At 39.1% G+C, this 22,598-nt stretch overlaps 1 protein-coding gene across 5 annotated transcripts; it reads left to right on the top strand.

Moving 5' to 3' along the window:
- Positions 1-112: 112 nt before the first annotated feature.
- Positions 113-22,538, top strand: LOC130157265 (protein zyg-11 homolog B-like). 5 transcript variants are annotated; one of them, XR_008824760.1, is made up of 15 exons: positions 136-208; positions 5,900-6,065; positions 8,460-9,214; positions 11,877-12,017; positions 13,241-13,417; positions 13,582-13,646; positions 14,285-14,384; positions 14,469-14,519; positions 15,131-15,292; positions 15,398-15,445; positions 16,097-16,294; positions 16,386-16,438; positions 17,084-17,181; positions 18,203-18,419; positions 19,517-19,655. XR_008824760.1 is itself a non-coding variant. In XM_056356677.1 (14 exons), exons 1-14 carry the CDS (start codon positions 206-208, stop codon positions 19,705-19,707), a joined length of 2,208 nt encoding a protein of 735 aa, XP_056212652.1. In that variant the 5' UTR covers positions 113-205; the 3' UTR covers positions 19,708-21,516. The 5 variants fall into 5 exon arrangements, 4 of the variants coding, with proteins under 4 accessions (XP_056212652.1, XP_056212653.1, XP_056212655.1 ...); XM_056356677.1 differs by lacking the exon at positions 18,203-18,419 and having other exon boundaries at positions 113-208; positions 19,517-21,516; XM_056356678.1 differs by lacking the exons at positions 18,203-18,419; positions 19,517-19,655 and adding an exon at positions 21,984-22,538.
- Positions 22,539-22,598: the final 60 nt, after the last annotated feature.

Raw genomic sequence — 22,598 nt, 5'->3', positions numbered from 1 at the left:
GCGGCTGCCTGGCGCGGCCCCTTTAAGGGAGGCGGGCCTAGCGCAGCTTCCCCAGCGGCTGAGGCAGATTCACTTCCAGGTCGGAGCGGGGGGGGGGGGGGAGGAAAAACACGGGGGGGTGAAGGGGAGAAAAAAAAAAAAAAAAAAAAAGCCAAGCTCCGGGAGCCGGCTGGCTGGGAGCTCACCGCCGGCACCCAGCGCCGCGATGGTGAGTGCGCGCCGCGGGCAGCGCCCGGCCGAGGCAGGCGCTGAGGGGCGGGTGGGACGGGCGGCTGCCCCCCGCCCCGGGGTGGCGGAGCCGGGCGCAGGGAGCCGCGGGGAGCTGAGGCGAACCGCCGCCGCGGAGGACGGGGCCGTTATGGCGGCGCCACCGCGAGCCCCGCTCTGGCGGGCGGGCGGGTGGGGGCTGCCGCGCGCCCGGGCAGGTGAGGCTGTTGGCGGGAGCGGGCGCGAGGCGGGCCTGGCCGCGCGTGTCCCCCCCCTCCCCGCGCTGGCGCTCAGGGGAGACCCGCGCGCGGGCCGGCGTCGGGCCCGTCCCCTCACGCACGCAGGTGCCGCCGGGCCAGCCCGGCAGCCCCGGTCCCCTCGCTGTTGCGTAACCGCGGCGGCTGCCGCCTGGCCGCTTATATAAACGGGTGATCGAGACCCGCCAGAGGGGAGACGAGACCTGGCGCCACGCCGAGGGGCGGCCGCAGCCTTGCCTGGCGCCCGGCACCGCCACCGCGCTGCGAGGGTGACGGCCGGCCCGGCTGCCGCTGACCGGCTCCTCTCGCGGCACCTTGCGGGGCCGAGCGGCGCAGGTAGCCGGGACGGCGTGAGGGACAGGACGGGGCAGGCAGCCGTCCTCGGCTCCCCCGGCGCACCCTGCCGCCGGCCCGGGGGCAGCCCGGCCCTTCCCCGCCGGGCGCGCTGTGTGCGGGCGGCCCGGGCAGCCGCACGGTTCCGCGGGGCGCGGGCCTGGCCGGGCGGTGCGGGGCGAGCAGCGCTCCCGCAGCGCGGAGCCGGCCGGCACCGGCGAGGCTGAAACAGCCTTGCTGTGGTACAGAGATCCGCCGAACGGACCATGCGGCTGCCCCGGGTGCTGTCCTGAGTGCCTCTCCGAGAGATGAGTGTGCATATATACTGCTTTTAAAGGACTAGGCGGGAGCTCCCCGGGTTATCTGGTCTCATCCCTTGGTATAAAAAAAAACCTCAAAAAACGTTTTATCTTTATTTTAAAAGTAGGTGGCTTTTGTGCCTGCTCTTCTATTCAGTGGACTAAGGATAGTACTTCGTTGTTTGACGTTTTGGAGCTATGTACTGCCATCTAAATTTATAGCAAAAATTCTCTTTTCATTGTTTGACGTTTTGGAGCTATGTACTGATATCTAAATTCGCGGCATATTCATGGCATTTCTGTGCACCTTTGTTGCCGTTTCTGGCACTGTGCTTCACCTTAACAGCTTTTTTCCTTCCATAGGTTTTGTTCACTGTGCTGTATTTACAGGTGGCATTCATCTCTCTAGCCTTTTGATTTGCTAAGCTAAGGAAAGCTGGTTTTGTTTCCTGCTCCCAATATCTTTCGTTTCCCCAGAGCATTCTGTTAGCTGTTATGTTCAAATTGAAATGGTGCGAGCATCTCTTGATGTAAATGGCCCTGTGAGATTCCCGTGTCTTGAAAATTACATACTACTTCCTTATTTTTGCTTGATGCTTCTGATACCTTTTTTGGCCATCTCACATTGTTTTCTTGTGGTTAAGCAAACCATTCAGGTTCTTCTCTCCAGTCATTTCTAACTGATGAACTCTTATCTGACATTCTTGATGTTAATCTTGAAATAAGTGGCCTTACTACATAGTTTTAATGTGGCAGTATTTAATTTTAGACCTCTCTTGACCTCTGCCAACTTGTGTCACTAGCAGCAGTGTAGTTCTTACTTGTTGTGCCAGGATAGTTAAATGAGAGTTTTCAGTATAATCCTTCCTTGAATTTGGTTAATAAATTGCCTACATCTGTTTCCTTCAGTTTAATTTGAGCAGGATAATCACAAGGCTTTCTTCGTAACATAAATCACAGAACTGTTTATTTTTCACTGCCTTTTCTTTTATTAGCTCTGAGAAGAATTTTGATGACTTTTACTTGAGTTGCTATTTCTTGATCACATTAAGAAAGTAATAAAGTTTTGGAGCTGTGGAGAGGTGGAAAACAGTTAGAAATGTGGTATGTCCAACGCCAAAGACGAAGGCTCTATAATTGCCTCTTATTTTCCTGCTAATTTTTTGAGAGAAATAAGTGCCTCAATTTAAAAACTTATCCTGTACCCCATTTCCTTCACGACTTCAGAGAGAAAAAAGCAGGTGGGCCTGGCATACACACATTTGGGTTTTGTAATACTGAGTCTGCGACTGAGTACAAAAATTGGGGAGTACGTCACAGAAGTGGTTTTGTTAGAGCTGAAGTTGGTATTTGTCTTCAGTGTTATATCCTGGTTTATTGGGGGGTGGGGGGGAGAACACCCCCCCCCACCACCCCCCCAATTACCTATGGAAGAAAAGGTTTGATTTTTAATGACTGTGGTTGCGTGGTGATGCTTCCCCAAAGGAACAGGATTTTGTTTTAATACTTGCGCTCAGCCAGTTAATCTAGGCATAATGTTGGGCTCAAGATTCTCTAAGTTATTCCAGATATTTTAATATGTTCCCTTAAGTGCCTTTTTTTTTCTTTCTAATTGTGGTTTGAAATATAAGTTAAATATACTCTAGAAATATCTAAAGTTGATTCAAGGAGTTTTTAAAAGAAAATGTGGAGGATAATGTTCTTTCTGAGAACCTTTCCAACCACACTAATGTGTGAGCTGTAAGCTGAACTGGGTAACATCACCCTGAAGTAGCTATTGCATTTCAGTCTGCTAGTGTATTGGATTACTGTTAGATGCCAGTAGCCATGCAGTTTACTCCCCCCACACCCCAGACACTTTTTTTTTTTATTGCCTTGGTTATGTTATGCACTTATACAGTTGTAATTTAAATAAGCCTTTAAAAGACCATCTAAATGCAATTATTCTGGTTTTTTTGTACTAATCCATAAGCTAGTTGCTTTTAGATCTGCCCGATTGCTCATCGTATGTGTTTGAGCTCATAAAGATGCCCAGACTTGCATCAGGTAATGCGTAATTCTGTGATTTGAGGAATATTTTTTTTTCTGGCCACTTATTTTGATAGGATGACAGAAACTGTGAGGTTACATGGAAATATCAGGTAATTAAGATGGCTGTGAAAAAGTCAGCTATACATTCTAAAAGTCTACTCAAATATTGCTGGATGATCTTTATTAAATAGAAAACAATAATCCTGCACTACGGTTGACACACATTTACAGTGTCTCGTTAGAGTATTAGAACCAGAAAGTGAAATGAGCAGAAAACAAATGCCAGGTTTGTTTTCAAGTTGACATTCAGAAGTATAGCTAGAGAAAGGAACTACTTAAATCCTGACCTTCTAAGTGCTTAAATACAACTGAACACTTTTACTATGAGGTCTTTAACTGGACATATTCTCTTTAAGTAAAGAGAAGTTGAGAAAAGGAATGCTGCTAGCTCACATAAAAGGTTTACAGACTGTGGTCAAGCTGTTCTGTTTCAGTAGCAGACAGTCTAGGAAGCTGGTTTTATGATGCTTGTTAAGGGACTTCATTAGATACAGATAAAAATGTTTAGCCTACCTACCTCAGTTACCTCAGGAGCCTTTGTTAGGTGTTTCTTCAGCCTTTTGGCAACAAGTTGAAGAAAGATTACAAATGTCTCCTGTAACAGGTATAAAAGGAGTTCATAAAATTTATACTGTGTTTTTTTCAAATGAAATTGATGCTTGCTTGTGAATTTTGTTCCTTTATTGTATGGAGATGTTCTATATGGACTTCTACAGTGATTACTTTATATGAAAATTAGAACAATATCTCCAAATTGCAGATTAGCCAGTTAGAGGTACTGGTTGAAAAAATATTCCGAGTCATATGCTAGTGGCCTATCTGCAAGGCTAAAAATTCTCATTGGAGTTTGCTCACTGATATATAAAAGTGTTTTAACTTTTCTGGCAGAAATTATGGAACAGTGCCAGAAGGAGTGAAAGAGCCAGTGTTCTAGTTTTGTCATATTTAAGCATCACATTAGAAGCACAAGATCTAATGGGAGAGAAGGATGGCTTTGCTTCAATGGGAATAATTTTCACATACCTTGGAGTAAGGATTCTGATTTTTGTTTGAATTGGCAGTTGTATAAATCCTCGTGGTGGTGTATTAATTTTAGGTTAAAAGAAATGTTTCCCCTTTCCTTTAAAAAATGTACTATTTAAAAATAATTCATTGTTTTTTCCTCCTCAGAAGTACTTAGGCATTGTTGCACATTATAAAGAAATAAAAGATATTAACAGTTCCAAATTCTGTCTTGCCTTTTTGTAGCAGCTTAGGATTGGAGACAGCCAAAACTGCTGTTTTTGGTAATGTGAGCAAGTTGCATCACAAAGTAACTCCTCTTTCTTCAACAACAAAATGTAATCATCAAGCTTTAAATGAAAGAATAAAAATTAATCACTTGGCAAAATCGAGTCAAAGGAGCTGGAAGGAGCATGTCAAAAGCTGCAGAAAGAGCTTGTATTTGAATAATTTGGAGTTTCTAGTTCCCAAACCTCTGCTTAAGTCTTCGGGAGGCACTAAACTGCAGTCTCCCATTGTTGATGACAAGCTCTATTCCATCTTTGCCTTAGCGTGGTACCTCCCAGTTTTCAAATATATGCACCTTATTTTAGAAGATTTATGTCTGTCACTTTCTTTGTATTTCTTCTATATAAACTTTTACGTATTTCTGTACTTCTATGATGCGCATATTAGGCCGATGAAGCAACAGAAGGAGAATTTAAATGAGCTAGAAAAGAAAGGTGAAATTATCCAGGACTTTCAGTATAAAAGGGAAGCTACATTTTTTCCTACAGATGAGATCTGGCATCAGTTGATGCTGTTATTTTCAATATTGTCTGGGGGAGTATGTACCAGTCACTCGGCCTTCTTTTGTGTAAGGCTGGGGATGATTCACAGTGCTGCGAGTCATTCTTTATGTTGATTAATCTGTGTGACTGAAAACAGTAGGCTATTATTAGACATGGAATAAAAAAACCTTTGAGATGTTTGTATATCAATGTACAGTCTCAAACTCTGAAGGAAAAGCTCGAATTTATATTCTGCCTTGTCCTTTGTACCTGGCGTTCTATTATAGATGATTTCCCAGTGCTTGGCATAAAAAGGAGTGAATTGGTATCTATAATCAGAAGGAATTCTATAATACTTGTTACTCTATTGCTGCACAAAATTTGGAATTAAAATATTTCTTTTTGAGTTTCCTTTTTTTGATCTGAAGTTCTAGCTGCCCTTTCAGTATCAAAAATGCTCCTAACAGCATATGAAACTTATCTGCATTTCTAATCTAGGTTGGTAGTAGACTGGGGTGACTCACCAGAAAAATTAAAAGAAATAGTTTAAATCAAGAAATAAAATTTGATTTAAATTTTTTTCAGTCTGTCTTGATTGATTAATTCCCAGTAGACTTCAAAAATTCAAATGATCTTATCAGGAATTACTTTTCTTCCTCTGTGAACACAAGCAGGGCTGAAGCATGGCGGACCAGACTGGATGTTGTTCTGGGGGTGACGGTGGGGAGGAGGCTGCCCATCAGTTTTGCCAGTTTATCGTGTGACCTGACTTTGCGTGGCTCTAAGGGAGATATCTTTTTGTAACGTTTGCCTGTTTCAACGAGAATCAGACTAACGAAACAGAATCATTAGCCTAAAAACAATATTATTGAGTAATGGAAGATTCATAGAGAGAATGGTTTGACTAAATCTTTGTTTTGTTGCTTTTTGCATATGATAGGAGGAAGCTTCTCCTTATTCTTTACTTGATATCTGTTTGAATTTCCTGACTGCCAACCTAGAGAAGTTTTGCACTGAAAGGCAAGATGGAACGCTATGCTTGCAGGAGCCAGGAATGTTTCCTCAAGAAGTGGCTGATCGACTGCTGCAGACGATGGCATTTCATGGTAAAAACAATTATTTATGGGTCATCAGTGAAAATATTTTACTGGAATGTGACACTGCAGTTCTGGTGTATTTTCTAGCAGAATCTGCTGTGGCAGCTGTTAAAACTGTGTTCCTTAATCTCTTAATAGAGAAATTTTTTTTTTTTTCCACCGCTTCAGCTGAATGTTACATCGTCATGCAGATAGTTCTAAATAGAAGGTCCTTTGTTTTGGGTTTATGATTTTAATTTAATGTTCCTTTAAGTGAACATTCCTTAATTCTTTCAATCACTTAAAAAATATGTATTTGATTCTACTACTTCTAGCAGCACTCAAACATTTCATTATCTCTTGCAGAGCAATTAACTGAATTTTCTTTACTGTGTGTCCTTGTGATTAAACTAGGAAATGATCTTGTCATTTTCATTAAGATACCTTCTCATCTCTTCTAGAACTTTTGTTGAAGTGGAATTATTTATTTGAAGGCAGTCAGTTTCAAGAGTAGTATAAACATCAGTGAAAGCCACTTTGTGGTGATGGTACATTTTACATGCTGACCTATCGTGTTGTCTGTCAGCACATCTTTGGTGAGAGGGCTGCCCTTTTGTTTGCTTTAAGCATGGCAAAGGAGAATGTTGTCTCAATAACAGCTTCTTAGCATGAAAATAGTGAATGTGTAGATTACCCTAGAGAGGAGGCAGGACACTCAGTCCTGAAGACTTTTAGTAAGAGATGAGACATGACACTAGAGAAATTCCTGTAAGCAGACCGAGCACCCTGACCTACAGGTGCAGATTTGAATGGGTCTTACTGTGCAAATACTGGTATTCTAGTTATCCCAAGTTGCTCTATTCAGTTATAACAGAAGGAATGGTCCTTGAAAAAAAGAAAAATTAAAAAAACCTTCAACACGAGCTACTTTCTGATAAGTAATTTTTTAGTGGTCCCAAGAAATTGGGTTCAAGGAAACTTGAGTTACCAGAAATTTACTACCAGTGCTAGTAGTGATGGAGGCAGTTCCAGACACAGAAACATCACAAACACTGTGTCAGTACAGGATTGAAGAAAAGTGCGTGCCAGGTAAACAGAGTGTGGCTAAGGTAGGCCAGTGAGAGAGCCTAACTTGATCCTTAAATGAAAAGATGAGCAAAAAATTAAGAAGTAATTTAGCAAAACTTTAAGCAAATTATAATTATTTATCACATTTTTCTTTTTCTGCCGGGTACCACTTGTTTCACCCCATATTTTTACTTTCTCTGCAGAAGAGGAACGCCCTGACTACTTGGTCAGAAATGCTTAAACCATTTGCTCTTCAGAAGTCTGCAAATCTTAATATTAATTTGACTTTGTCACAGAGGCAATTACTAACTTGTAACTGAAATCCAAACTGTAGTGGCAATGGTGGTTTTATTAAAATACTTTGCATTTTTCTATGTTCAGTATGCTTGAAGATGGGAGATAAAAAAACAGGAGTGTTGACATTTATAACCTAGAGTGAAACTAGAAGGACATGTTATTCTTATTCCTTTTGTGTGCGTGCTTGTGCAACCATACCCTTCTCATACCGCTTTCTATAAAGCAATAATCCTTCTGTTGATAAGATTCAAATAAGAAATCTTGGTCTTTTCAATGCATTTTGAATAATCCTGTTCATGGAACTAAATGCATTATTTCAGTTAGGATGTTGCCAGTATGCTGCAGGAAAAGACTGCTTATGCAGTCTTCTTGCTACAGAGCAAAAGGATAATCTCAAACAAGATTGTTGTGTTTCCTTTTTTCATTGCTGTCTTTCTCTCTTTTCCACCCTTGCCTTGTCCTCCTCGTTCTCCTCTTTGAATCACTTCTTAGGTTTCTTTCTCACATTCAGCTTGTTTCTGAGCAACACTCCTACCTTCTTCGTGAGGGATATATAGAAGGACTTAATTAGCTTAGTTTAGTGTATTGATCCTACTTATGAATTCAATCAAATGCTAAATTGAGTTACAGTGAGATGAGAACTGGTCATTGTTTGCTGGTACTGGTACTATCTTAAGGTTAATGGAACTGTGACCAGGGAAGAATAACTTTCAGGAATTTTGAAATTTTGTTTTTAGCACATTTCTAACCAGTTCAGTGAGAAAATGGAGAAAATGCAGGCAGCAGTGTGAATGTTTTTGAGTCATACCTGCATTTTATTTATTGCACGTTCCATGTTCTAAATCAAACTACACCTTAATCTGTCTCCTATTTTTATACCTGGAGTTTTCCAGAAGTATGATTGTAATATTAAAAGTGGAATCTCAAATACAAAATTTTGGGATCAGTGTACTTTGCAATTAATTTTATTTGTTAATGCTTTGTACCCTTTGGGTTCTTAATATAAAAGTGATGCTCTATCTAACAGTAGAGCCAAACACTAATGCTGTTCTCCATCAGGGCTTCTGAATGACGGAACTGTGGGCATCTTCCGAGGCAACCAGATGCGTTTGAAACGAGCTTGTATCCGGAAAGCGAAAATCTCTGCTGTGGCTTTCCGGAAAGCATTCTGCCATCACAAGCTGGTAGAACTTGATGCTACTGGGGTGAATGCAGATATAACAATCACAGACATTATAAGTGGACTTGGCAGCAATAAATGGATCCAACAAAATCTGCAGTGCCTTGTGCTGAACTCACTAACTCTTTCTTTGGAAGACCCATACGAGAGGTGCTTCAGTCAGTTGTCTGGGCTTCGTGTGTTGAGTATTACCAATGTTCTGTTCTACAACGAGGACTTGGCAGATGTTGCTTCCCTTCCTAGATTGGAAAGTCTGGATATATCGAACACTTCTGTCACTGACATAACGGCACTCCTCACCTGCAAAGACCGACTCAAGTCTTTGACCATGCACCACCTGAAATGCTTGAAAATGACCACAACCCAGATTCTGGATGTTATAAGACAACTAAAATACCTGAATCACCTTGATATTTCAGATGACAAACAGTTCACATCAGACATAGCACTTCGTTTACTGGAACAGAAAGATATCTTGCCTAACCTTGTGTCTTTGGACATTTCTGGAAGAAAACATGTTACAGATAAAGCTGTAGAAGCGTTTATTCAGCAACGGCCCACAATGCAGTTTGTAGGACTGCTAGCTACTGACGCTGGCTACTCAGAATTCCTAACAGGCGAAGGAAACCTAAAGGTTAAGTGGGGGAATTAATTTTACTGAAAAATTACAATGTGCAGGAAAAATAGAACTAATAATTTGTGACAAATGTATGTGGGTGTTTCAGGAGGCTGTAGAATAATTTTTTTAATTGTTAATTGTAATTACTGACTTTATGTCAAATTGCTACTTAATTCTGGTACAGAAACTGCTAAATGTACATAATAACTATTGTAAGAAGCATCTATTTTCTGTGCCTTTTCAGTGAGCTTTAGATCCTGAATTAACATATCTGATCGAAGAGAGCTGAACTTTGTCTAGTCTGAAGTCATTTACTGGAATAATAATCTCTGGATTCCAGCACAATATTTAGCATAAGGCAGCAATATGTAAGAGGTGGGGGTACAATTTGCATAAACTTGGAGCAGTTCATGATTAACGCAGCAGATAAAATAAAACTTAATAACTGAGCTACTGTTGGACTCCATCACCACTTCAATTTCCTATTACATTTCTACCCACCTTGAAAGGTCTTTTGGTGATGAACATGTAAGGAACAATTACTTAGGATAAAAAAACTTCCGCTTGAACAAATCCTAAATTACTTAGCCCCTTAGGATGAACTGTTGTTTGCATTTATTTATCTTTTGGTGCCAGGCAGCAGGATGTTTCCCTATTGTGTAGAGTATTCACGCACTTACTGAAGAATGAGCCTGTGCTGTCCCTGCTATGAAGGGGTCAGAATTAAAGAAGAAAAAGAGGTGGTTTAGACATGTCACTGGTATATAATTTTTGACTCTTGAGTTTTGTTTTCTACTGTGCCATGAGGATGATGGAAACCGCAGAGAGAAAGAAGTAGAGTTTGCATAATGTGTCCATAGTTTAGTCTGTTTCCTGTGCAAGCTGAGTTTTGCACTTCAGTTTTGGGGTAACTTGGCTACTCAACTTTATAACTTCCCCACCACCACCACCACCCTGGAACTTTTGACAGTTGATAATGACCAAGTCTCTGGAGTACTTAGTTGTCACAGTGGGTAGTGGTGGGTATGAATGTTGAAATGCATTGTTGGAGAAAGCAACCTATTTGGTGTGATCGTGTATGTTGTCAGGAAGTTATACCTCATGTTTGGTGTAAAATAATTAACATAATCCTTGTTATGTAGGATATATGCTTCATACAGGTGACTGTGCTATGAAAAGGCAGGCAAGAAGGAAGAAGGTTCTAGTAATGTGAAAATCATGATGGACTTGTAGCGGTGTAGTTAGCAAAAAGCAGTTTGCACATATATATATATATATATTTTAAGGTATAGTTGTCAAGAAGAGACTGTAGGCACTGACTGGGGGATTTTTTTGCCGGGGGGTGTGTGTGTGTGCTGAAATTTGTGACTGACTCTACTGAAATGTTCAGCTGCTTAGTCTAGATATTGCTAAAGAATAAACAGGACACAGCAGCCGGGGAGAGAGCAGACGTAAAATGTTAGTGTCCTTACAGCAGTCCTGTGAAATTTGGTTATAGAAAACTCTTGAAAGATTGAACATGATGCAGACATAGTTGGGAATGTGAAGCCAAGTGGAAATTCTTCATATAGTGTATAATTGGCTGCAAAACATGTGAATATGATTGCCCTATTCTAATCAGTAGAGAATATAAAACAAAATCCAAGATGGTATCAGTTCTCTCAAGGCTGTAATATATTCCTGATCTAGCAAGTTTCCAAAAATTTGGCTTTATACAATACAGGATGCACAGAATATAACACTTCAGTCTATGAACATTTGCTTTCCCTTATGTGACACGTTAAGTAGAGCAAGTTCTGTATGCTTCCCTAAGAATTTTAAGAAATAGTGATTGCAGCAATGATTCATTAAATAGTAGAACTGAGGAACAAACCATCTACAGTTACACAACGTACAGTTATCAAGTAGATAAAATATAGTTAAATGGAAAATATAGGATTGGGAAGTGGAAAAATTTGCAGCTAGTTGCTGATTTAATATTCTGAACTTAAACTCATATTAGTCAGCAGCTTATAGCTTCTAATGCAGTATTACCTAAGTTAGCTCGTTGTTTAGTTTTCACTTGTATTTAGTCTTTTAAGAATTATTTAGGTTTTAAGAATTACTTCTTTTGCAGCGAGCTTGAGTTGGTTCTTTAATATGGTGCTGGAAAGCTATCGCTACAGATACAGCTTATGGGAAACTTGATGTAGACAAAGAATGGAAGTCTCTTTTTTTTTTTTTTTTTTTTTTTTTTTTTTTTTTTTTCTCTCCAGAGCTAGAACCCAGAGCCAAAAAATTACAGCCAGAATACCATCTTCATCAATTGATCAGCCGCATTTGACAGAGCATTCAGTTACAAATAGTGCTTTTAGGCATTTGGTGCACCATAAGCAGCTTGTAAAGCTTTTTAACTTCTTAGTTAAGAAACGGTACTTTTGCTTAGTGGTTTCATACAGTTCTGCCTAAAGACATGCCTGAAGCCTAATTTTGGCTTAGAATGCAGATTCTTATTTTTGAAGAGTGTTTGAAGTTTGTATAGTTCTGGATTAATATGGCCAGATAAAATAATCACTTGCTTACTGAAGGATTTGGCTAAAAATATCACCACCTTTGAAACTGCAGTTCTGCACTTTTTAAGAACAAAATTTGTAAAGTATAATGATGACATCTTTAAAGATTATTTCTCTGTTCATAGGTGTCAGGAGAAGCAAATGAAACTCAGATTTCTGAGGCACTAAAGCGTTACAGTGAACGGGCCTTCTTTGTGAGAGAAGCTCTCTTTCATTTATTCAGCCTGACTCATGTAATGGAAAAAACAAAGCCTGAAATTTTAAAGGTAAAATAACATGGTTTTGGTGATTGTCATGCAGTGTTCCTTAAACTGAGCCCATCCTCAAACACCTGCTATAAAGTATTTTATAAGCTTGTACATTTTTAGGTTGTGATTTTTAAGATTAATGTTGTAATGTTGCGTAAAGATTAACAACTATTTAAACAACAGTGATGTAGAAGATGCCCTGTAGTGTTTTATGTTAGGTAAAATTGATCTGGAATAATGTATAGTATCTAAATTTAGTAGCAACTATATTAGTTTTTTCATGTAACTTTGAATATGAGATGAATTTTTTCTTCAGATGCTGAATTCTGTCATTAGAACCTATTTGTACTGGGTCAAATCAAAGGTCTGTCTAGTCTTATTTCCCAGGTACAACAGTCCCTTCTGCTGATGCTTACAAAACAGTTATATTATTCCTTATTGTTACAAGGAAGGCATTCAGTGGTATTTCTTTCACTGTCACCTGTCACTATGATAGCAAGCGAGTAACTAACTGGTGTTCCATATTGGGCTCTAACTTGGAAAATACTAGAAACTTCCTTAGAAATCATTCTAGGTATTGGCTTTCCATGTCTAGAACACCAGAGATGGTTTAATTTTTACTGTGATGATAAAAAGAGGCATCAGTAAGACAAATTATTTTTGTTTTTCCTATCCTATTTGATATGGGACAAATTACTTTGAATTTGCTGGCTTCAATATCAAAAAAACTTTGGCAATCAATAGTCAACAAGAAAAATAGGTGAGATCACAATCAACGTACATAGGGGAAAAAAAATCAGGAAGAAGCTGTGAAAAATACATCCTGACCTAGCAGTTTAGGATGTGATCTGAAATGGTTAGGCACCAAACGAGAAGCTATTACATCATTACCATTACACTGCGGAAACTCTGTCCTACCTCATTCAGCTCTGAAAGGGTTTGGTGATTTTTATTTCAGTGTGTAAAGCAAACCCTGGACCTTTCTAGGAATCTCTTGCATTCCATGCAGCCACAACCTGTGCAAAAGGACCTGGAGAAATAAAAGTTGTCAGCTTTGAATCACTGAGCAGAAGGAAATGTTCCTCCTGAGAATGAAAATCACACCAGATGGATTTGTCACTTAAGTAAAAGGGAGGCAGAAGTTGGGTGCTGTGGGTCATTGTTGTGGCCTCAAGCAACAGTGGATTGCTCTCTGGGTATGTGGGCAAATGTGTAATATGTGCAAAACTCTTGCGTTTCAGCTTGTGGTTATTGGAATGAGAAATCACCCCCTGAACTTGCCTGTGCAGTTAGCAGCGAGTGCGTGTGTCTTTAACCTAACCAAGCAAGATTTAGCGGCAGGCATGCCTGTGCGACTTCTGGCTGATGTCACTCACTTGCTTCTGAAGGCCATGGAACACTTCCCAAATCATCAACAGGTAAAAAGCAAAATTTTTCTTTTTTTTTTTCAGTAGGATTCCCTGTCTTGTGGACCTTAAAGGTTTCTCCACATCGCGTGACCCCATGGAAGTATGTTTAATAACTCATAGCAAGAAAGTGTTCTGAAATATGTATGTCTCTGAAGTAACTCTTTTTCTTATAGCTGCAAAAGAATTGCCTTCTTTCACTATGCAGTGACAGAATCCTTCAGGATGTTCCATTTAACAGGCAAGTTTTACATGTCAGTTAAAATGGGTTGTAGCATTGCAAAATATTTTTTTCTTGTTGTCTGTACCTTCAGAAGGTTTGTTTCTGGTTTCAGTTTTGCTCAGTTTAAATCATTCCAGCATACTGAATTTGTCTGGCCTATGTTATTTTGGGCCTGTAATTCAAAATTGAATATAGGTCTGAAAAAATCCTTTGACATACAGGTATGTTTTACTTTCCCTGAATGGGTCTATCACTACTTGCGTGTTACAAAAGTCGGGATTCCTCTGGGGAACTACAGGATTGCTTTTTGCAGACATTTTTCTACTTAAAGTTTTGTCCAAATGCTTTGAAGTGTGTTGGTCTGATGTTTTAGAAGATTGTGCCAAATTTTTCTTCCTTCTTTGGAAGCAATTCCTGTGCACTTTGATACATAATTAGAAGTAAGAGACCCTAAGCAGACAACACAAAGCTGACAGAGGCTCATGCGATACCTGTGATTTCACTGTGTGTTCTACTATTTGTTTTGGTATGAGGCATACTTCTCCCAGTTTCTTTTGTCTTGCATGCATTTCTATCCGATGCGTTATCTGTGTACATCTTTCTTTTACGAAGCCTTATGAGACTTCTGAAAAATAAATATATTTTTTAACTTCCAGGTTTGAAGCAGCCAAACTTGTTATGCAGTGGCTGTGTAATCATGAAGATCAAAACATGCAAAGGATGGCTGTAGCCATAATTTCCATTCTTGCTGCAAAGGTACAAAATTTAAGCTTTGAGATCATAGGATAATATTTCTGAAGTCTAAAAAATAATTGTTGATATGGTTTTGTTTATTTACAGCTTTCAACAGAGCAAACAGCTCAACTTGGTGCAGAACTCTTCATTGTTAGGGTAAGTTAGATACTTTCCTGGCAGTCAAAAATACCATCCTCTCCAGCTCTTCATGCTAACAGTATCTGTAAAGATACATTCTTAGAATTCTCTCTCATATTTATTTTGTATTAATCTGTATTTATGTGAAAGCTCTTCAGAAGAGAAAAGCCTAGAGAAGTTATTAGAGATAGTATCAGAGGATGAAAAGCAGCCAAAATGGAAAATCTTGACACAATTAATACAAAAGTAAAATAGCAAGCCACCTCTTGATTTGAAATCCATTGTACAAGACGCAAGATGTTCAAAAAGAGTATTTGAAGTAAACTGTTCATGCTGTCAATGTTCATGTGGGGTCCGGAGTTCTGTGGATGGCTTTGTGCCACCTTACACATGTAATTATGGTGAAAACAAAGGAATTCCGGTAGCAGGCAACCGTGTTCAAAGAGGAGGTAAAAAGTTTAATAGCTGTTTTATTTTGTATATTTTGACCCTAGACATGTAGATCTTTACTCTGCATAGAAACGATAGCTATGCATTACCCCAGTCAGTGCAGAAAGAGGCAGAGGAGCGAATACGTTTTTTTGATGTGGAGTCATAACTGGGGCGCTTTTATTTTTTTTTTCTTCCAGCAACTTCTACAAATAGTTAAACAGAAAACAAATCAGAATCTTGTAGATACTACTCTCAAGTTCACACTGAGTGCACTTTGGAACCTCACTGATGAATCACCAACAACATGTCGGCATTTCATTGAAAATCAAGGGCTAGAACTTTTCATGAGAGTCTTGGAGGTGAGGAGTAGTTTTGTTTGTGGACTATCAACATACATTTATAATTAACATTGCTTCAATAATAAGCACAAATGGTTACCTGTAGTTTGTTTCTTTTTTCCACAGTCTTTTCCATCTGAATCATCCATCCAACAGAAAGTTCTTGGACTTCTGGTGAGATGAAGAAAAAACCCAAAAACCAAACCCAAAACAAACACCCCCCCCCCCCCCAAACTCTGAAATATGTATTTTTAAAATTGATTTTTAAATTTTTTATAGCCCATGTAAATCTGAAAACTTGCCTAATATTTTTACATTCTTCTTTAATCTTTATAGTGTGCATTCTTTACAACTGAAACTTTTTTTTACTGTTTTACCAATTCTCCAAAAGCACTAGTTATATTGAAATTGATGGTTAAAGTAAACAAAAAGAAAGGCCAGTGAGTGAGGCTTCAGATGAGTCCACACGCAAAAAGTAGGTTGAAAATCAGTGGAATTTAGAATTGTGTACTACTGAAATTTATGAAATTGTGTTTGAGAATGTTAAAACTAGCCTTTAGTTTAGAGTAGTCTGCATGCTAACGGCCTAAAATTACTTATGAGAAAACCTTTATTTTGAGGCAAATTCCTGCATTAGACTGGAGGAGTTTTCAAAAGCAGAAGTAGTATTTTGGCATCTAGTGTGACCACCTGGATGTATGAAGATCTCATCCTGGTGTTTATGTGTGTGTGTTTACACAATGTAATTCAAACTTACATGTTTATCTCCCTTATATAGTATTCTTTCCATTGATATTTTCTCTTTTCTTTCTTTTCCCCCTCCAGAATAATATAGCTGAAGTTAAAGAGCTCCATTCTGAATTAATGTGGAAGGACTTCATAGACCACATCAGTAAATTATTGCACAGTGTGGAGGTGGAAGTTAGCTACTTTGCAGCAGGGATTATTGCTCATTTGATATCTCGAGGAGAGCAGGCCTGGACACTCAGTCGGAGCCAGAGGACATCTCTGCTTGAACAGCTGGTACAGAAATGATGATGGATTTTATCATACTCTTCTTATTTTTTCAGTGTTTGTATTTAACAATGAGTGTTCTTGGTTCTGTATTTTGCAGCATTCTGCCATTTTGAATTGGCCAACCCCAGAATGTGAGATGGTGGCTTACAGGTAAGTACTGGCTTGATTTGGGGTTTGGAAAATAAATTGAACTAGGTTTAAAACTTGTTCCCAAAGCAGAGTGAGCTGCTAGCCAGACATGGTTTTGTCCAGTGGAAAAACACCTATTGGCTTAAAATATACAGTGTCTTAATTTTCCCTTTGTGACCAAAGAAAGTCAGGGTCTCCTGTAAAAGAAAAATGTATTGTTGTTCTGCAGCTTTTCTATTCAAGATATTCAGCTGCATGCCTAAAAACCTTACTGGTTAATCTTTGTGTCTAAGTCTATATTGGTTAACACTGGGTTAGCATTATCTATCCTAGATAAAGAAGCTTGAGGCCAGAAAGTACAATTAGATAATTACTGTCCACCTAATCCTTAGAACTTCTGCTGGTTTTACTCCTGTTTTTAAGGAGCAGGAGGTATCCAAATGCTATGGTAAAAGCATACCACATAGCCTCTGTATATGGTTTTTGCTAGTAACTGTCTTTAAACAGAAGGCTCGCCTGCTGCATCTAAAACTCGAGTTGATGTCTCTCCTAGTTAAACCGGTAGCTGAATGAGTAAACATGGGACCTCTGGAGTAATAATATTGAGTAGTAAAGCGAGTTGCTGTTCCTTTCTTTTTTTTTTTTTTTTTTTTATTTTTTTAATAGGTCTTTCAATCCGTTTTTTCCACTACTTGGCTGTTTTATGACACCTGGTGTCCAGTTATGGGCAGTGTGGGCCATGCAGCACGTCTGCAGCAAAAACCGTATGTGTTGATAACATTACCCTTAAAATTCTTATTTCTTAGCGTATTATTCACTAGCATGAAGTGGGGAAAAATAAGAATTCCTGGGTTATTCACTCCTAATCCTCTGGAGAACCCACATTTAAGCTTTGACTAAGTGGGGCAGGGAAAAAGAGTAAAAGTTCTTTATATGCTTTTTTACTTAAAGGAATTTCACTTTTAAATGCACAGTACTAATTCCAAAATATGGACATGTGTTAAAATTAACTACATTTTTGACTTGCACAGGTGGTTTTATTCAGACATGTGAATATCAGTAATGGGCAACACATCTTTTGTATTAAGAACAATGATTATAGCAGGTAGCTATCTCTTACTATCAGAAGAGAATTTTAGGTAATCCTTGTCTCTAATCACATTTTTGCAATAACTTGTTGTAACATGAGGGGTCTGTTTCTTAATGTCTTTCCCATCTGCAAAAATTATTTGAGAGCATGTGATGAAATGCACAAGTGTTGGGAAAGGATATAAATCCCCTGAGCATACCTAAATGTAAGAGTGGACAAACCTTCCTGGGCTTTAATGCCTTTTTTTTTTTTTTTTTTTTGGACATATATCTGTATGATGTCTGTGCATTGTCATTAACTTCTACCAGATACAAAGCAGCTTTCCTCTAAAGTATTAAAAGTATTTTATGTGCCAGGTTTTTTTAAATCTTCTTGACAGCAGTATATCTGTGTTTGTTTATCCCTGTCCCATAAATCACTATTTCTACAGTGGAAAAGACAGCTATTCAGGACCAAACAATAGCATGGCATAATATATAATTGCACATGAAGTATTGTAATAAACATAATGAGAGAAATGTAATGAGTTCCCAGGGTACGCTGTCCAGACATCTGTGAGGACTTTGCCCATGTTGAAGTTCTGACCAAGTTGTTTTGCTGGCCAGATTCTGGATAACAGTTTTTAATTAAGGCCCTGTAACTTCTTTTTGTGCCCTGTTAACTTATATGGTCCTATTTATTCTATTTATTTTTAGTGTGTGTTTTGTGCTCCTCTAACCTCTGAGCTTTCAACATGCCACAGAGATTTGTATTGGCAGTAACTGCTCTCTCGAGTGGAGAGGCTGGAAATACTTGGATGGCGTCCTCCTGATTTGATGTCAAGACAGTATTTCTGAAGCTTAGTTCTGATGGTATTTGGTGCTGGAAGCTTCTGGACAAAGTTGCAGAGAAATCACATGTTTGGTAGCAAATGTAATAAACACATTTTCCCTCGGAGTGGGTTAATTCTGAAATAGGAAGACTTATCTGGGGGGAAAATCTTAATTAAGTTTTTGGCGCTTGGCACCAAGAAGGCTTTTTGGCCTGGAGAGGGGATGCATTTTATTTTGACCTCTTTTAGATGAGGGTGAAAAGCAGTCTTGAATTAATATGATTGATTTTTCTTGTTTATTTTTTTCTCCTTTTGTTGTCTCTCTATATCGTATCCACCTCAATGAGCTAGTTTAGCTAAAATATTAGTAGCACTGCAGTACATGTGATCCCAGTGAAATGCTTAATGTCAGCATTTAAACAGCTCTGGTGTTGCTTCACCAAGATGAATGGTGAAACTGGGCACATCTGAGGTAATGCTCTGTGGATTACATTACAGTCATCTAGAACTTTTTGTAGCAACTTCTGAAGCTTGCATGTTACATTAAACTTGTGGCTCTTTTTATAGCTGGTCTCTGTACCTAATAATGCTGGAGATGATGTAGATGCACTTTCAACTTTTTAAAATCAATAATGAAAGTGGAAAGGAAAGTACAATTTTATTTCTGAAAAGGCATTCATAGCAACTTAGAACTAGTTAAAGGCCACCATCAATACTGTTTGGCAAACTGTTTGCAAAGGAATTAGTTCCTGTTCACTCCACAAGCCTGTACAAATGATGTGGTATATCTGATACCATTTTTAGGTAACTGTTCTGTACCAAGGATTTTGGTAAAGGTGATATTTTTACCTTGGATACTCATAGATTCTATAGTACTTCTGGTTCCCATGTCTTAAAATTTATATATATGCACTTAAAATGCCTGTGGAGGAGGCAGGGGGGGAGAGAGAGGCAATTTCCAGTCAGCTAAGACAGACATGGAAACAGACCTGACTGTAATAGGAGTCCTGTCCAAGCAACTCTGTTCTTCTGTTGTCACTTGTTAAAGTACAGATGCGCTTCTGTGGACACTTTAGGAAGTGTCCTAAATGCTGCCTGGTCTCAGAGCCAAAAGGTGGATTTAAATCTGTGTTTACAGTATCTGCTACATTTACTCTAGATAATTTTTCTTAATTCCCTTTTTTAAATTTTATTACAGCTGTCAGATACTGCAGCATGTTAATTGAAGAAGGTGGTTTACAGCACTTGTACAACATCAAGGAAAACGTCCAGACTGATCCACATGTCCAAAGGATTGCTATTGCCATCCTAGATAGTTTGGAAAAACACATTATGCGTCATGGGAGACCACTGCCAAGTAGAAAACAGCAACAAAACAAACCAAACTGAAAGCTGCGGGCATAGGCGTGTAGAGTATTGTCTCTGTAATAATCCTTTCTGATGTGTGTGTAGTTGGAGTAACTTGTAATATAGTGGTCACCATTAAAGTGATTTGCCGATTATTGTGGTACCCAGCACCATGTACGGTAACCTTTGGTGAATGTCAACTTTAATGGCAACCGCATATGCAACTTGTAAAGGGTCACGGCTTGAGCTGGTCATGCCTGTAGGGCTACGGCTGGCTGTGCAGAGATGGGACTTGTACAGACCAATATGCACATCTGGAGAAAAAAAAAAAAAAGACTTCTAGGAATATCTTGTTTTGTGACTTCTGGGAGAGAAAGTGATTTCATCCCTACGATTGCGGTTCATAACGCTGTTTACTGGTTTGGTGTTTGAATAGAACTGTGTGTGGTTGTGAGATTCAGCACTTTTACAGATTAAAACAAAAGTACGTGCATGCAGGTTACCATGAGACTTGTAACTAAGGCGACCGAAATGTCCGTTGTCTCATAACCCTTCTAAACACAAAGGGGGTCTTCAACTTTACTTTTCTGCCTGCCTGCAAGTCGTGTTCTTTTGTTTTCCTTACTGCTAGCGCAATGCCTTTTTGCAGTTCAGCTCTCTTGAGTCCTCCCCACTCTTGGTGAGGTGGGGACTGCCATTGCATCAGGGAAAGGGGAACCTGCTAAAGTAAAGCAATAGAAACAGGATTAAAATGAGATACAATACTAAAAGGATGAACTAAGCTTGAGATTTTAAACTTGGTAACGAGAAAGGGAGTTGTGGTGTTTGACTGCTTTTGGTTGTGTGGGCTATCTTTTGTTTTTAGAATACTGATAGGGAAAGGAGAAGGCTCATTAGTGCAAATTACTGACTTACCTTCATCATGCAGTGGATTGTGTGTCTTTGATAGGAGGCCCAGGATATTTGGTCACCTTATTTATAAGAGAATAACGATTGCTCTGTTTGTTTTCTGTAAATATTCTGTCAGTATTGTGCAGTGAATTATATTTCCAGGTCATCACAGTGCAAAATACCACCCAGTGTTCTATGTAAGCCCTGTGTCAATTGCATTGTTTTGTGGAGTGTGAAATTTTACATAAAGATGCTAATTGTAACAACTTAGTTCTTTCTTGGTTACCTGTGGGTTTCAAATGGTGTTGAATGAAACATGTTGCACAGCATACAGATGCCTCATAAAATACAAGTGATGGAAGCAAACTGCATGTCCATTCAAATTGTTTAATTTTGAGTTGTTTTTGTTTATCTGGTTAGTCTCCGTATTTCCATGGCAACTGAGTGGTATTCAGAAATTCTTCTGTAAATATATTCTTAATTAAGTTTAAAAAGAAAACTTAGGGTTGGTAGCTTACTAGCAGGGATGGTTTCTTCATGATGACCATATTTTACTATTTTTAACTCCTTCTCCCAACTCCCATCCTTCAAATAAAAAACATCACCTCTAATCTTCAATAATCTAGTTATTGTGTATTTCAGGAACTTCAAAAGGTACCGATCCAGTTATTTAATCAATGTTGTGTAATGACTTTTTGTACAAAGGTATAATTTGGCTAGCATTTTCCTGTGTATCTGGTTACATGCAGTTCTCTTGATTCAGAAAGAAAGAAAATTGGTTTTAGCTTTGCATTATGAAGGTTGGCTTGAAAAATGGCCTGCAAGCCTTTATCTGTCACCCTTCTGAGATGTTGGCTATGGAACTCCAACATAAAATGGAACACAAAACTTGTCAAAATTGGTGTTAACAGAATTAATATAAATCAATTGCTTAATTTTTAAAATAAAGATGAAAACTCTTACAGTACTGGTTTTTCCTAATAATAGGAGAACTTGAAGAATCTGAACCAAAACTGTGTGTGTGTTTGTGTGTGTGTGAAAGATCTACATGCAGCTCTAAATGCACATGATGGTGGCATCAGTTCAGGGGCTGAAGATGGCACTTTATGAAGTTCTGCAACCAGCAAGCACTGAGACTGCAAATGATTTTTCCATACCCTTATTTTGTTTGTGTGCTTCAGGCAAAGAGAGAGTGAGCAGAGTTCTTGTAGGCTGAAAAGTATGAATGCCTATGAGGTATATATTAACTGAATTTACTTGCATGTGCCAGTTCCAGAAAAGTCTCTTTGCATTCCTGTGCAGCTTCAGGAATTCCTGCCAGGGTAGAGTAATTCCGGAAGTGACTTTTAAACTCTTGTATTTCACCTGTGCCCTTTACCCTTTTTTTTGTGAAGGCTGAAGATGCTGACTTTGTTTTACCTTTGCAGATCTTTACACAGGAAACTTGTATCATTGGATAAGGTTACCTCACCCACAGAATTGTTTGGTTAACTTTTGGCACAAGTGAAATTGTGGTAAGCTACATTTTAACTATATTCTGATAACCTCTATTTACTAAATTTTTTTTTTTTTCCTTGAAAGCCCAGGTCTAGGGAAGTAAAAAGCTATAGAGCTAAATTGTGCAGCACATCTCTGTGTTGGAGAACCTCTAAGCAGAGGGAGAAAATAACTTCTAGTCAGGCAACAGAAGAAAATAGACGATGGAGGAGAGGGGAGATGCCTGAGATGACACATAAACTGATGCAGCGGCTGTAACATACATGTGTGCACACAGGCCTTGCCTTTTCTTTGGTACCAGCCCCTAAGTGACAAATTCAGTCAGCTGCAGTGGCAGCTCAGCCTTCTGCACTCTTCACACCATCTGGGGTGAAACCCCTGCTCATGCTAATATTGATGGTTCTGTCTGATGAGTTAGCACTGATAATGGGAAGCAAACATGAGAAAGTTTTCCTTGTTTGTAAGTCAACTTCCTCCTCAGAGCGATGATCTCTTTTTCCTATCAATGTTTAGATGCAGCATGTTGTCTTTTTTTTAAAAAGTTT

The sequence above is a fragment of the Falco biarmicus genome, chromosome 11 (genome assembly GCF_023638135.1).
Source record: "Falco biarmicus isolate bFalBia1 chromosome 11, bFalBia1.pri, whole genome shotgun sequence".
Taxonomy (NCBI): Eukaryota; Metazoa; Chordata; class Aves; order Falconiformes; family Falconidae; genus Falco; species Falco biarmicus.
The sequence above is the reverse complement of the archived record's forward strand: the minus strand, read 5'-3'. Positions and strand labels throughout refer to the sequence as shown.